Raw genomic sequence first — 14,956 nt, 5'->3', positions numbered from 1 at the left:
TATACCCAGTGCACAAAGCAGAGCAGAGAATCTCTGTTTTTGTCAACTGTTTGTAACCAGTTCTTACATAAGAGTTTAATGGCTACAGAAGTCACCCAGAACAAGGTAGCTTTGGGTTAAATACTTAATGTTACTCCAGAGTTTTTGAACTCCCTGCTAGGTAAGCTTTTGTTTTCTGGTCATCATCTGGAATGGTAAGGATTAGCCATGCTATGCTTGGTCAAGCTTTGTCAAATCTGAAGAACAAATCCAACACACTTTGAATTAGAGATTAAATGTAACAGCAAGCATGGCTGTAGCTCAGTCACTGTCACTCACGGTGAGCAGCAATTAAAAAATTATGGGATATATTAAATAACATTAAAATTAATATGAAATATAAAAGTATTTGGGCAAATACTTTTGCCTTTTGTTCTTGTCCCTATCTGTGTTACCTGTGTTGCATGTCTGGCCCCAGTCCAGATCCTTAATTTTACCTATTTTCTGGGGTCCGAGCCATGCTAAACACTTTTGGATTATTAAAACCAAGACACTTCAGGGCACATATAGCAGTTATGGCTTTGGCTGCCTTCTGAACACAAAATACAGCAGGTGCTAGTGAAATTTACATGTCTCCAAAGATCTCCATAAACTGAATGGAGCTTCTGGAGTTATATACCCATTTGCTGTCCTACAGAGCAGAACAAAGGGTAGGACAAGAATCAGCCCCCAAGGAACTGCTCTGGGCAAAGAGATTTCTGCTTTGGTGCGCTGTATCTTCGCAAAATTAAATGTCACCATGCAACAGGGGAACAATGTGCAAAAAATATAAAGGAATTTTTAAATATTATTCTGTGGGCACTATGATTTCTATGTACTCAGTCCAAACCAACCAGGATCAAGCTACTAATCCAGACTAAATGAGTCTTCTGCATGGGATAAAAAGATTCCAGGATGGCGACCAGTAGGGTGAATTTTCACATGTATTAATTTATTATATCCTCCTTCATTCTAAACAGGAGTAAATGCTACATTTGTGACAATAATATTTGTCACACATTATTTCCTTTACTTTTAGGAAGAGAATGAATAAAATTGTGGAAGGATTACACTGAAGCAGACTATTTTAAAGAGCCTGGGTATGTTAAAATTAACCTTCACGTATACCAGGCACATAGAGAAAATCACACGGATGGATTCTCTCTCCTGCAGTCAGACCCAAGCTAATTGGCCCTACTCTCTGTTCAAGTGAAGGCACAGAGAAAACCCTGGGACTCAGCATTTTGTGCATGGGTCTGCTTCACTCTGTTTTTCCTCACAGACAAACCAGAATTTGGATATCAGATTTGAAAGATGACAGAGAAAGAAATATTGTGAGGAAGGGCAAGACACATGAGACAAGTCACTGTTTAAAGAAATAGAATTACCTCATTCATGTATTTATACAGATTTCAGGCACATATCTTGATATATCCACTTGCTCATTAATTCTGATTTATGTATAAAAATGTGTATGTCTATTTTCCAGCACACAGAGGAATTCACACTCAAATGGCCACCTTGGTCACTCAACAGACAGAAACAAACCTCTCATTTACTTTGCCCGTAGTGGCAGAAGAATAAGGACAGACGCACCAAATGAGCCGTCCTTTGCCAACTATCTGCAGTAAGGGCAACTTAATTCATGCATGGTTTAAAACAGAAGAAAAAAAGAGACTGAGGGAGTGTTGTTGTCATTGATCACTGATCATTTGTGTCACGAGACTTTTCTGAAGACCTTATTCTGTGCTAACTAGCAAATTACACTATGCATGTTCATACACACACATACATCACATGTAGATTCAGATCTCCCAGCCTAATGTTTCAAGTGTAGATTCAGATCTCCCAGCCTAATGTTTCAAGTGCTCCTATAAAATAGGTAAGCATGTTCAACTGTAAAATATCTCAACTTGAAATATCACTTCTGGATTTCATGTAATAAAAAATAAAAGTTCATGGCAATAAATCATGCCCTGAGGATATAAATATAATGATACGTGTCTAACTCTTAATGCATGGCATTTAAGTGAGGCAAGCTTTACTAGTATGTACAAATAATTTTGAAATTTACTATGTAAATTTTTAGAATATGTGCTTGCTGTGCAAGAAGAGCCCACTAGCATTATATCTCTATGCATAAATCAGAAAAATACTTGATTAAAATAACTGGCACCAACTTTGTAGAAACTACTTCATTGCTTTGCAGGAAAATATACTTTTTATAACAAGAAAATTAGTGCATACTGCAATAACAGTCTGTATGGTGAACTATATATACTGGTATTAATATTAGGCAGAAAGCCATTGCAAAAACATATTGATTTGATAAGAATTTGCTAAAATTAAACAAATCTCAAGGTTGCCAGTAGTGTGACGCTCCCATTCTTTCCATTAGTCAAAGAAATGAAAAAAAGCCCTCCCTTTAATTGCCATTCCCAGCAGCTCTGCCAAAGCCCACAGAGCTCAGGATTTCTCACTATGGGCACAGCACAGCTGGGAATTTGCACAGGTGCAGCCAGAGAGGTGCAAGTACCTCTCACTGCAGTCACAGAAGACAGCCAACCCCTTCCTTTCCAGTGAAGGGCTGTTCCTTGCAGTACGGTTTAAAAACACAGCCATTCTTGTTTGTCACATTTCAAAAATAAAGCCTATCTCCAGAGACACTTACCAGGTCCCACAGTAAGTGCCTTTTCAGATACGATAAATGCCCTCTCATTTCATTTGAATGTTCTCACTCATCTGCTTTTTCTTTGCAGATACTTACATATGCTAATTATCAACACCAATATACTATTAGCCTCATTGCAAATCCAAATCCCTACAGTGGCTACAAAGTAAAACAGACCTTAGAGTCCATCCCCCAGAACACAACTGCTCCCCTCTCCTGGTAACTCCTCACTCACACTGCTGCTGGCCCTGGGCGTGGGGGCAAGAAGGATGCTGTGCAGGCAGGAGCAGGCAGGAGCAAGCCCCAAGTCTGAGACCTGTGTCTGGGAGGGGTCTCTGTCTCTCACCTCCCTCATCTGCAGGCTGTTCTCTCTTGACTCTCGCAGTCTGGATTCAGCTCACTGCTGTGTTTCTCCCACCTCAAGATCCCTATTCTGGTTCCAGGTTCCACTTTGCCGCTTTCCTTGCCCAGACAAGGGCACACTTATCTTGTGCACCCAGCTCACCCATCCCAGTCCCGTCCCTGCTATTCTCCATAGCCCCTCTCCAGTCTGCCCCTTGCTGGCTCTCTTTCACACTCCTTTACATCGTTTCCTGTCCCACTACCCAGGAAACAACCATTCCCCATTTCCAAAATCTTCCCCCGTGACAAATCCTCTGCTTCTTTTCCCTTCATCCTTGGGAGCAGTCCTTCTTGGTCTTTTAAACAAATTCACTCCCCTCCACCCTTGGTTTCCTTCTGCAGAGCTCCTGTTCCCCATTCACCCCCATGACCAACTGTGAGAGAATTCTTAAACACTGGGCTGGTGGGACTCCGCAGTGGAAGGTGTCCCTGCCCATGGCAGCAGGGCTGGAACTACGACGTCATCTTTGAAGTCCCTTCTAATCCAAACCACACCATGATTCTATGAGAAATGCTTCTGTAGGAAATTCCAACGTTCACTTTCAGGGACATTTATTTTCAAAGTATTTCAGACCAAACTACTGATCTTACACAAAAATACTGATAACAGAGAATGCTTCGGTTTTCTTTTTTTTTTTTTTTTTTTTTTTTTAAATAAAAAAAGTAGTCATGGCAATATACACATATAATTATTAACAAATATTCTCCTTTTTTTTCTATCATCTCATAAAAATCCAGTCTCTATTAACAACTTTTACTTAAAAATTAATCGAAGCAACAATTCTAATTACTGCACTATATTCCAGTATTACTGTACTTGCCACAGAAGGCAAGTTTCTTATAGAGCCACTATCATAGAATGGCCTGGGTTGAAAAGGGCCTCAAACATCATCTAGTTTCAACCCCCCCATCATGTGTAGGGTTGCCAACCAGCAGACCAGGCTGCCCAGAGCCACATCCAGCCTGGCCTTGAATGCCTGCGGGATGACCTCATTGCAGCCTTTCAGTACCTAAAGGGAGCCTACAAACGGGCGGGGAATCAACTCTTTGAAAAGGTTGGTAACTGCAGGACAAGGGGAAATGGTTTTAAGTTGAAGGAGGGAAGATTTAGGTTGGATGACAGGGGGAAATTCTTTACTATGAGTGTGGTGAGGTGCTGGAACAGGCTGCCCAGAGAGGCTGTGGATGCCCCATCCCTGGAGGTGTTCAAGGCCAGATTGGATGGGGCCCTGGGCAGCCTGGTCTGCTATTAAATGTGGAGGTTGGTGGCCCTGCCCCTTTTAGGGGAGTTGGAGATTGATGATCCTGGAGGTCCCTTCCAACCCAGGCCATTCTGTGATTCTGATTCTGCTAATCCTGATGGCACACAGATAAAGTGTGAGCTGAAGTTATTTGTTTCAAACATAATCCTTCAAAGAAAAAGAATTATAGTTAAGTAATTTTCTCCTCACTTGAGGCATCAGTAGCAACAAATATGCACCCTGTGGAAATTAAAATAATCCAAGGACATTGCAATTTTAAAATTACTACTTACTGCCAATTAAAAATCTCATTACAAATAATAACTAGTTGAGTCATGATTCACAGTATGCCATTTAGCTACCAACAATCTGGAAGAAGAATGGTTCTTGCAGCAAAGGAAAAGAAGATGGGGTTATATTTCCAGCTCCAATCCAGGTTGCAAGTGTAATCTTGTGTGTGTCTTGGTTAATTTCTCTGTCTTAATTTGCCCAGTAATATGAATAAAGGACTCATACATCTTTCTTGCATGTGCATGTAATAATGCTGAAAGAATTCAAGTCTGTAAAGCTTCCAGATGGTAAGCACTATATTAATATTATTATAACATACACCTTTGCAAGGTATTTGCACCAGTTTCCCTGCATCTGAACTAATAAATGACAATTCTCATCTTCTGAACACTTCTAAAATAAGTAATACTGCAAGTTTTGTGCGCATTCTCTTACAAAGGTGTGACTGCAGTTTGTCTTGTGGCTGGGACATTTGCAAAGGTTTTCACAGCATGGATTTTCTTATTCCTAAGAAGCCCATGCTATTATTTTTCTTTACTCTTCACTAACAGCCTCACTTTATAAGTACTGTAGGAACTTCAGTATCTTTACCCGTTCTTGATTTTTTTTCTGGATTTGGTCAACATGTTCAGAAAAGGCAGCTCACTGAATAAGCAGAAAGGAGGCTAAATTAACTCTAATTATAAGGGGCTAAATTGCAAAATGTGATGTCAGGTATCTCAAACTACTTTCAACACATGACACTTCTCTAATCCTCACAGAGTAATTCTGATTCTGAAAATATACAACATACTACTGTGAATATATGCAGAAACAAACCTATCTGCAGACCTCTCATGGAAGAACATTGGATAGAAATTCTATACAGTTATCCTTCTGATTAAAAAGACAAACTGATCAGATATTTAGTGACATTCATAAATAACAATCAGAAATGCAGTAAGAAAGATAATTATGTATGGTTCTACTTAACAAAACTTGCTCAAGGGAATCAACATCAAAACAAATAGATAAACAGACTTTCTTTGAAGTTTAATTTACTCCATATACAAAATGAGACTCTTCAAAGCCACAGAGACACAGGAGAGTTAAATAGCCAGAGATTAGGAGCAAATGTTAGTATAAGGATCACGGTTTATAAGAGAATTCCTGCAAAACAATACCTTTGGCAGACTTCTGTGCTGAGTCAGGCGCTACTGTTACTTAAGAACTCAAAGGAATACTTACGAGTCTTTCCAAGTCAAGTCTTCCAAAATAAAACTAAAACCAACTGTAACTTCACAATCAGAAATAAAGCAGAGAGCAGTAACAATCTTTTCATCAATTCCTGTATAATACTAACCCATCTAACATCTTCATGTTTGGACTATACAAGAATCATGTCTTCCAACCCCCTTAGAGTCGCCTCTTTACTTGCATGCATTAATGCATCGTTTGACAGCAAATTTCTGAAAGTACAGAATGTATTCGGGATAAAAATTGTGTATCTGTCCCTCAGATGGGTCTGGAGTTTTTATGTCTGAAATTTTTGCTAAAGTTGCAATTACAGACTTAAGCTTCTTACCAGGGATTCATCTCCCTGGAGACAACTGATGTGTGTCACTGCAGAAATCCCACAAGATGTACAAAACACATTCAGATTTCTCTTCAAACTAGAGGCCTGAAAAGCACCCCAAAATCTCCCTGCTGAGCTGTGGGAAAGCTGAAACTCAGTGGCCCTGCAATTGCACATATGACCTTGACATTTGTGCACAAGCATCGATGTCAGTGGTCATCTCTCTGTATTTGTGACCTTTGTATTTCTTGTGAAGGAGGAAGCAGGCAGCACTTGACAGCTTGGTGATGCCACTGCTACTTGGCTCAGAGCAAAGCACGAGGCCCATGTTTCTCAGATGGGTTTTCGTTCAGCCACTTGCTTCAGCTGGCTTTGCTGTTGGCTTTGAAGAGAAAACCTTTGTCATCCCTCAGCTGTGAATGTTATGATAATTTGGGCTATCTCTGCACCATCGTTGCATGCCTGGGCAATGTGTATAAATTCTTTCTTTGTAAACAAATCCCTGCGGCCATCTCCAATGCCTTCTTAGCACTGAGCTCAGCCATGAGGAGCCTGATGAGCCAAGCTGGTCTCCTCACATGACTGCTTGCTCCCCTAAGGATTGGTGTGTCCTGCTCTTGCACTTGGAAGATGCTGTTCTCAAGGACCCAACAGTTTTCCTGAGCTCCTTTGGTCTTCAGTGGTGATCTAAGAGGTCAGGTTCATGAATATGCTGAAAGCTACTCTCAAGTCCACAGTTTGTATTCTGCCACCTTCTTTCCTCACTTTCCTCAGGATCTTGAACTCCAACCAGCTCTTCCTTGTTAGTGAGCAAAATATCCAGCTGTGCATCACCAAGCCGTTATTCCTCAGACTGGATATTAGGAAAAATTTCTTCTCTGAAACAGTGGTCAGGCGCTGGAATGGACTGCCCAACGAGACGCTTGAGTCACCATCCCTGGAGGTGTTCAATAAATGTTTAGATATGGTATTAAAGGACATAGATCAGTGGGGTTATACTGGTGGTAGCTGGGTGGTTGGACTGGATGATCTTGGAGGTTGGAAATGATTTTACGCTGGTGATCTTATGATTCCCAGCACCCTTGAAGAACACTCTTGACTGCTCGTTTCCCACAGGGTTTCACTTCCAGGAGACATCAAGAGGTTAAAATTCCCTGTGTGAACCAGTACCTGCAATTCACTGGCTTTCTCAAGTTGTCTCAGAAAGACTTTGTTTATTTCCTCACCCTGATCAGGTGGCCTGTAACAGATTCCTGTCATCACATCACCCTAAAAGTCACAGTATTGCAGGATCACAGAACAGGTTGGGTTGGAAAGGACCTTAAAGACTTACAGTTCCAACTCCCTGCCATAGGCAGGGACACATCCCACTATGCAAAGTTGCCCAGGGCCACCATCTAGCCTAGCCTTAAATAGCTCCAGAAATGGGGTAAAGGCCTCTCTTCTGATTCTGACCCACGAACTCAGACAGTCATCCACCATTCCACAGAAGAACTCTGTAGTTACGAGAAACTTCTTCACCAGGATAGCAGCCTTTGCTCCTCATCTTCCCTCCAATTCTTCCCTGAAGAACCAGCACCTACTATCACAGAGCTCCAGCCTATTAATCCCATGACTGTTACTGCAGTGATATTCAGTCTTGTAAGCTCTAGTTCCTCCTGATTGTTTTCCAGACTGCACATATTTGTATACTTACACTTGAGGTGGCTGTCCCTTCATTCTGTTTTATAGCTCCTCAAGGTCTCCATTGTTCCCACTACTCTGCATCCTTTGCTCCCCACTACCAAACTGTAGCTCCTTTCACCGTCATTCCTAGTTTCAGGCTGTCAGCAGGCTGACAAGACTGTTGGCAGATGTCTTGCCCTGCTTTGTCGTACTACTGAGCATCTTTCCATTTAAACTATTTAAAATATAAATAGTATAAGAACTTAAAATAACTGGCTGAAAAAGCTGCTGCAAAGTTTGAACACAATACTTAGTATTCCTTTCAGCTGAAACACTAGCCAAAGGATTCAGAGGAAAGTATACCTAAGGAGAAAGGATTTTCCTTCTACGGACAATTGATTCAAATCTAGTTTAGATAACTGCAGCGAATGAAAAATCACCTACTAACAAATAATTCAGCTATCTACCTCTGTCAAATTATTCTGCAGACCAAATCTGTCACGGAAACAACAATAGCAACAAGAACTCCACTGCTGATGTGTTGAAGCAGAGGAGAGAAGGATGCAAAAGTTAGATTGGCCTGAAGAAGGAACTAGCTCTGAAATTCAGAAGCAGGCAGGAAGAGGGGAAGCTTAAGTAAATATGTTTTGCCAGCTCAACAAATGCAATAGCAGGAATCTGCCAAAATCACCTCCTGCTTCTAGCCCTGTATCCATGTCTGGCAACATTTTAGGCAGTTTATCTGTCAGGATGTTAACTCTATGGGGAGTTGCAAAGGCAGAAAAGGGGTGGGAACAAAGGGTACAGGGACAAGAGGCTAGGGTGAGACTGATCCTTCCAGGCACAGCTCCTGCAAATCCACATCTACTCGTGGTGGGCTCAGTCCCTACAGGAACTCAGTCTTTAGAGCCATCTATTCCACTGTGTGATAGCACTTACTAATGGCTTACAGTGATCAAGAATGAATATAATAAATAACACTGCACAAGCACAACCATTTGCAACTCTGGAGATGCAGAAATTTTTTGCTACTATTTGCAGTGGAAATACACAGGAGAACGTCTGACGTATTAATGAGTACATCAGACGTGATAGATGTGCAAAGGAAACATTGAACAGCATTTCAGTTTATGCTGGTGCAAATATCTTTTACTACTTAACAACAGATATTTTCGTGTGCTTTACACGCCCAAGGTAACCTGTTCATTATCACTTTCTTTCATATACCACTGCTTTTTCTGTGAAAAAAACAAATAAATGTTGGTTCCTTCCATAATGCTTTTGAGTGGTAGCTGTGCTGGAGAAAAAACCAAACTCTTGGTGATGTGATAAACCAAGACTACTTCAACATCACATATCACAGATTCATCACTCAAAGTAGATACCAACATTATAACAATTCTTTCTTTTACAACAAATGAAAAGATTTGAACTTAATGGCATATCTACCAGTACTCAGTTTATCTAGTTTATAGTCAGTCTCCAGACTACATTTTGAGAAAAGGACTGAAGCTTAGCCGCAAGAATTTATGCACTAAGGCAGTACTCAAACTATTTATAGATGCTTATGACAATAATTCAAACTTCTTAAAGACAAGCAATCTAATTCTGTAAATAAACTGAATTTTGCAATAGGGCGTTTCTGATTCTTGCATCCTTTTCTCCTCCTAATATGGTAGAAACAATTCTGGAAGGTCCTGAAGAGAACAACCACCATCAAAATAAACCAAAGTACTTTTTGTAAGAGTTCTCATGTCCCTAGAGGCACAAAACTTCCATGTTTCCTTATTTCTAGGAGGAACAACGTCAAAATACAAATTCTAAAATGGGAAACACCCAGAACACAAACACCCCACTGCTTTAAAATCTTTTCTTACAGCCCTATGGAGCAGAGGATCTGATCTGAAGATAACTACAAAGTTGCACTGGGAGGCAACAGCGACCACTCTTAGGCAAGTCATGTTTCTGCTGACAAGGGCAGACTACTCAGCTGAAGAACACATTAATCACCCTAACTCTAGGCTTGATGCAGACAGCGATCAGACGTCCACTATCCAAGCCAGAGGCCTGATCCAAAGCCTGAGCAGTCCAAACCTTCATCAGGGCTCTCTAATGGTGAAGGCCATAGATGTGGCCAGCCTTCTCCAGGCGTACTGGCGTTGACACCTCAGCACTCAGCAAGAGAAGGTCCAAGCATGGTTCTATCCCAGGCTCAGTATCACCATCAGAATCAGCCTGTTGCCCAACTCACTGCAGCCCAACGTCCCACTTGGCTTGGGCTACTTCCCAAGCTGCAAGCCACCCAAAAGGCAAGAGGTAATCCCATCCCTGTCGGATGAATTTTGTCTGTATAAAGGGTGAATTTTACTGCTGAGTATATCACTCAATTTTAATGAAAGATTAAGTGTCCTTCTTCCTGCTCTGACACAGTAGAAACATTGCTTCAGGAGCTCAACAGCACATGGCTGACTGTTTGGCAACCAACAAGCCCATGGGAAGCCCGTTGGCCATCAAGAACTTTCTCTCACACCTTAGCCCTTCTGTCAGAACAACTTGTGTGGATGCTAGTGCCATGTTCAACTTGGGTCACTAGTCCAGCTGGCACAGGTCCTCCAGGAATACTCTGGGATGCTGATGTGTTTGAGCCCTGCAATCAATAGCTTATGCAGATGCCTATGTGGTCCCAGGATGAAGCTGTCCCTGACACTACTGAGTGGCTTTTGACAGCCAATGTTACAGGGACCGGGCAGATGGAGGTACAAAGTGATGGAGTTACAGGAGAAGGATTGAGCAATGGGCTGTGTACAACACCAAAATGCAGTTTGGATGCAGTTTGGATTTCAGTTTGGATGTGTGATTACTGTGGAAGAAGATATGGAAGTATAGGCCTGAAGTCCTGGTACTGAAAAAGGCTTTAACCAGAATCTCAATTACATACAAGGGCACAGAAAAAAAAAAAAAGAAAAAAAAAAAATTAACATTCCAAAGTGAATAATTCCAAACCACTGAGAACCAAGTGTTGTCATCCTTCCATCCTACAAGAAGCAGAAAATAATACTACAATGCTCACTATGCAAAACGTGCCCCCTCATCTCATTATATGAGTCACCTTTAAATCTATCTCTAGTAACTAGGAGACAGTGCAGTGCAGCTCTACCAGCCCCCACTGCAGCTGACCTGTGGGAGCACAAGCAAGCCATCCAGATCTTGAGTCTTGATTTCTTCCAAGAAGGAAGTATAAACATAACTGCAGATATATCTACAAACTGTAAAAAGCAGAATTTACCACAGATTTCCCTACACTTTATTCTGATGTCACTTCAGCTTATTGTAGATTTATTCTCAAACCATTATTCTCGAGATGATTTCTTTTTGAAAGTATGAATTTGGAAAATGGATTTCCAAATTAAGTTGAGATTCAATCTCACCATCCAAATCATTCAAAAAGCAAAGAATTCTATGTGAGGAGCAGATTCAAATGTTCAACTTTCGGGTACATATGCCACTCTTCGAAAAAAACACAGATTTTATTTTAAAAACTATTGGATGATATTTCCATGACCTTTTTTCTGCCCCATTTTCAGTGAGTCCTGATCTGTTTTTGCAATCTTAGTGACCCCAGTGGGCCTGAGTGAGTACAGCTCGCCTGGAGTAAGCACGGCAATTTTAGCAATATTTTCAAAAAGAGGTCATATAAATGATGAGGCATTTGATAAGCAACACAGAGCTGAGCAAAAGCCCTTACATTTTTAAGAAAATCTCAAGCCATAAATGGTACCACCTAAAAAAAAAAAAAAAAAAGCTGAACATGTTCCATCCAGAGAATCCTAATTCTGATCTCATCTCCAGTGCATTACAGGAATAGCTTTCAGACCTGCATGGTGTGCACTGTATCTTATTGACACGTACAGAGCAAAAGCCTGTTCTGAGAGCTACACACAGAACATGAGGTCTCTGTTTGGTGGGATGATTCAAAGGCCAGACTATGACTCTGCTTTTTTGTTGCCTAGGGAGAGCAGGGCATGCTCACTGAGAGCACACAACGGACTGTACCATCCTGATGAGAAGAGTTAACAGTTACCTCAAATGACCTGACTCCAGTACACATCAATTAACTGGTGCCTTAGCTGGTTGCTGAACGGCATGATAAACAAAGAATCATCCTAGATGAACATCTCTACATAAGCTGTATGGCACTAACCAGAAATCCTGGCCAGAATTACAAGAATGCTACTTTTCAGAAGGCCTGAGACAGGAAAATCAGAGCAACTGATTATCCATACCATATCTCATGGTATGGAACAAGCAACAGGTGCAGCTGGCTATCTATTAGAAAATGTCACTGCTCTATGTGAAGTTAAAACACAAAGAAATGGAAACGACTGGTTTCAGCTAGATTATAAAGCACAGGAAGGATAAACACTATTTACAGCTACTGTTTCAAGGTACCAATTCACAAAAACATGTACGGATAGGACCTTTACTACTGTTAACACTTGAGCAAGACATATACTTAACCACCTGCACCATTTTTTTTCTTTTAAATACTATGTTAGACCTCTTCTGATTAGGCAAAATGTCCCCGCATAATTTATAGCTTACTCCTGCTCCTGGGTATGCAGACACAGCACCTATCCTCTGAATAACATGTCCCTGTGCATGCATGTGCAGGCTTTGCAGCCGGTCTCCAAGCAAGGGAAGTGTTTTCCTCTGCTCCACCCAGCACATAACAGAGCTGAAGAAAGCCCTAGGTCTTTTGAACTCCCTGACGGTTTCTTATCAAATTGTTTGTTTTTCAGCTAGAAAGGATATGTACAGATTTATAAACACAGCCTTCCAGTCTGAAAGAAATAAAGAATTGGCAACAAGTCAATCTGCATTAATTTATTCTATTTTCTCTTATTGTTTATTGAAATACAGTAGAAAGCATGTTTATCAGCTAAAAGTATGTCACAAACACCAATTATTCATAGAACACCTCCATTTTTCTAAACCTATTTCACTTCAGGAGTTCTGATTTCAGACTGGAAACACCTTTGATATTTTGGAATACTTTCAACATCAACGCAGAGGAAAAAAAAAAAAAAGAGAGATTAAAATGTTATCCTTCCCTTCATAATGTAGTAATTTTTATATTATGTGCTGGTTTTATTCAAAGTTTCAGCAATACATTACAAAAATAGTGCCAGAACTGATCAGAACTGAGTTGATGTCTGCATCATGCAAGTGATTTGTTTTTCTTCTGTCATAAACTGGGTCTAGCTTGTTATAATGTGCTGTCACAATACACACTGATGTTTTCATTTGTTAATTAACATTAATCCAAAAAGGCAACTAAATCACAAAATTCCCCTCCAGCCCTTGTGATACTGACTTGAATGAATATGCACAAAATAGGGCAGATAAGCAATGCTGCTTAGGTAATTGCATTATTCCCTAGTGGCTTCATACTTGAGGCAGAAAAACAGATTCAAACAAGCACTACAGTGTTACTGAGGTTACAAATGACCTGGAAAAATATAGTTTCTATGGATATCACTTAATGAAGACAAGCCTAGCATGCCACTTATCCAACAGTTATTTCCATTTCTTTGCAGGTACTCAGATACATGCCTTGCATGAAGCAGGCTCTGCCATTCTGTTTATACCACAGCATTTTAATGCAATAGTCTATAATGCAGAAGTTACTAAATTATAAATAATGATCAGAAGCTTACTGCATACATAACCAGGTTGGATTTTTCCAGAGACATCCTCTTCTACCTTCGTAAAACAATTAATTATAGAGATCTAGTATTGTTAATGCAAGCTCACATGGAAAAGGAATATGCTGTTCATGTATTTTAAACAGTGGATTTCTGATACTTATCCCATGGCCTTACATAATCGGAATACATTTGCAAGCACTAAATGTTATTCAGAAATCTTATTATATTTCTCAAATCAGAAGGGTGATTGATTTAGACAGCAACAGACATTAGGAGCAGCAATACTGAAAAGACCAAAGAAGACCAAAATGGCATTTGTTTACATCCTGCAGAACCCAGCTTGGATGAGGTAAACAGACAGATTCTTTCTGGGTGGAAATATTGCATAAGATTCTGAAATTAAGCAGAGAGGGTGGGAAGTGCAGCTATAAGTAGCTGATGTTTTGCTTTTCATCACATTAATCTAACGACTTTCAGACCTAAAGCATAACCATCAGATTTTTGTCCCCGGTGCACAATTAATAAATCCCAAGTTCTGAGCAACGCCACACCCTTGTGATTAAGCAGCATTTTCCAAAATATTTAGATAAAGGCTGAACAAATCAAATAAACATGTAGGCAGGAAATGCTGTGTGGAATGCACTCCTGCAGTGCACTGACAGAGACAGCCAGAAAGCAGCCTAACTTCAGAATTCAATCAAGCAAAATTGAGCATAATCTCATTACGGTCTTTGCAGTTAATGAAACCTACTGAAATCTGACACTGATTTTCAGAGCTGGTAAAAGCAAGATTAGATGGTTTACACAAGACAAACACACAGAAATGCTAAGATCTCATCCTTTAGGTTATCCTAGCTATTTAGCAAGCAATGCGTAATACGAAAAGATTACTCTTCCGCTACTCACTATTGCTCCAGGATTTCAGTAAATATTTGATACTGATTTCAAAGAAGCCTGAATCCTGCTGGCTAGCCATGTCTGCTGCATACAAAGAAGCTTCTCTAATTCTGAGCAGCTGAAGTGGCAGGTACTGTGTATGTAGCTGTGACTGTCACCAGTCAGTGATGTAAACGAGGGGTCACAGGAGGAAATGAAGTCTCCGCAGATCCACTTCTTCCGTTCATGGTAGGTAAGCTCATTAAAAAAAAAAAAAAAAAAAGCAGCTCAACAACAACAACAAAAACACACCACGAGGTTCTGTCCTTTGCTCTTCCTTCGGGGCTCGTACTTAATTGATCTGCGGAGGTTTTTATTCCCCCACGCCCTGAATGTGGATTTTCACGTATCGCACTCCTCCAGCGGGCAGCTCCGCTCCGGCCGCCCACGGCAGCAGCCCGGCGCCGATTCCATAAGCACAGCGAGAGCCTCCCGGGAAGGTGCGCTGCGCCGGGCTCAAGCTCTCTCC

The 14,956-nt window shown here is 40.8% G+C and overlaps 1 protein-coding gene across 2 annotated transcripts in view; it reads right to left on the bottom strand.

Annotated features, from left to right (window-relative positions):
- FRY (FRY microtubule binding protein) overlaps positions 1–14,527 on the bottom strand; it is a gene marked incomplete at both ends in the record, with an annotated part of 159,987 nt that extends 145,460 nt beyond the window's left edge. For both annotated transcript variants that reach the window (XM_079549123.1, XM_079549124.1), the window contains one exon: positions 14,458–14,527. In XM_079549123.1, coding sequence (XP_079405249.1) covers positions 14,458–14,527 — 70 coding nt within the window. The remainder of the gene's footprint in view (positions 1–14,457) is intronic.
- Positions 14,528–14,956: the final 429 nt, after the last annotated feature.

Source organism: Tetrao urogallus (assembly GCF_951394365.1).
Source record: "Tetrao urogallus genome assembly, chromosome: 1".
Lineage (NCBI taxonomy): Eukaryota > Metazoa > Chordata > Aves > Galliformes > Phasianidae > Tetrao > Tetrao urogallus.
The sequence above is the reverse complement of the archived record's forward strand: the minus strand, read 5'-3'. Positions and strand labels throughout refer to the sequence as shown.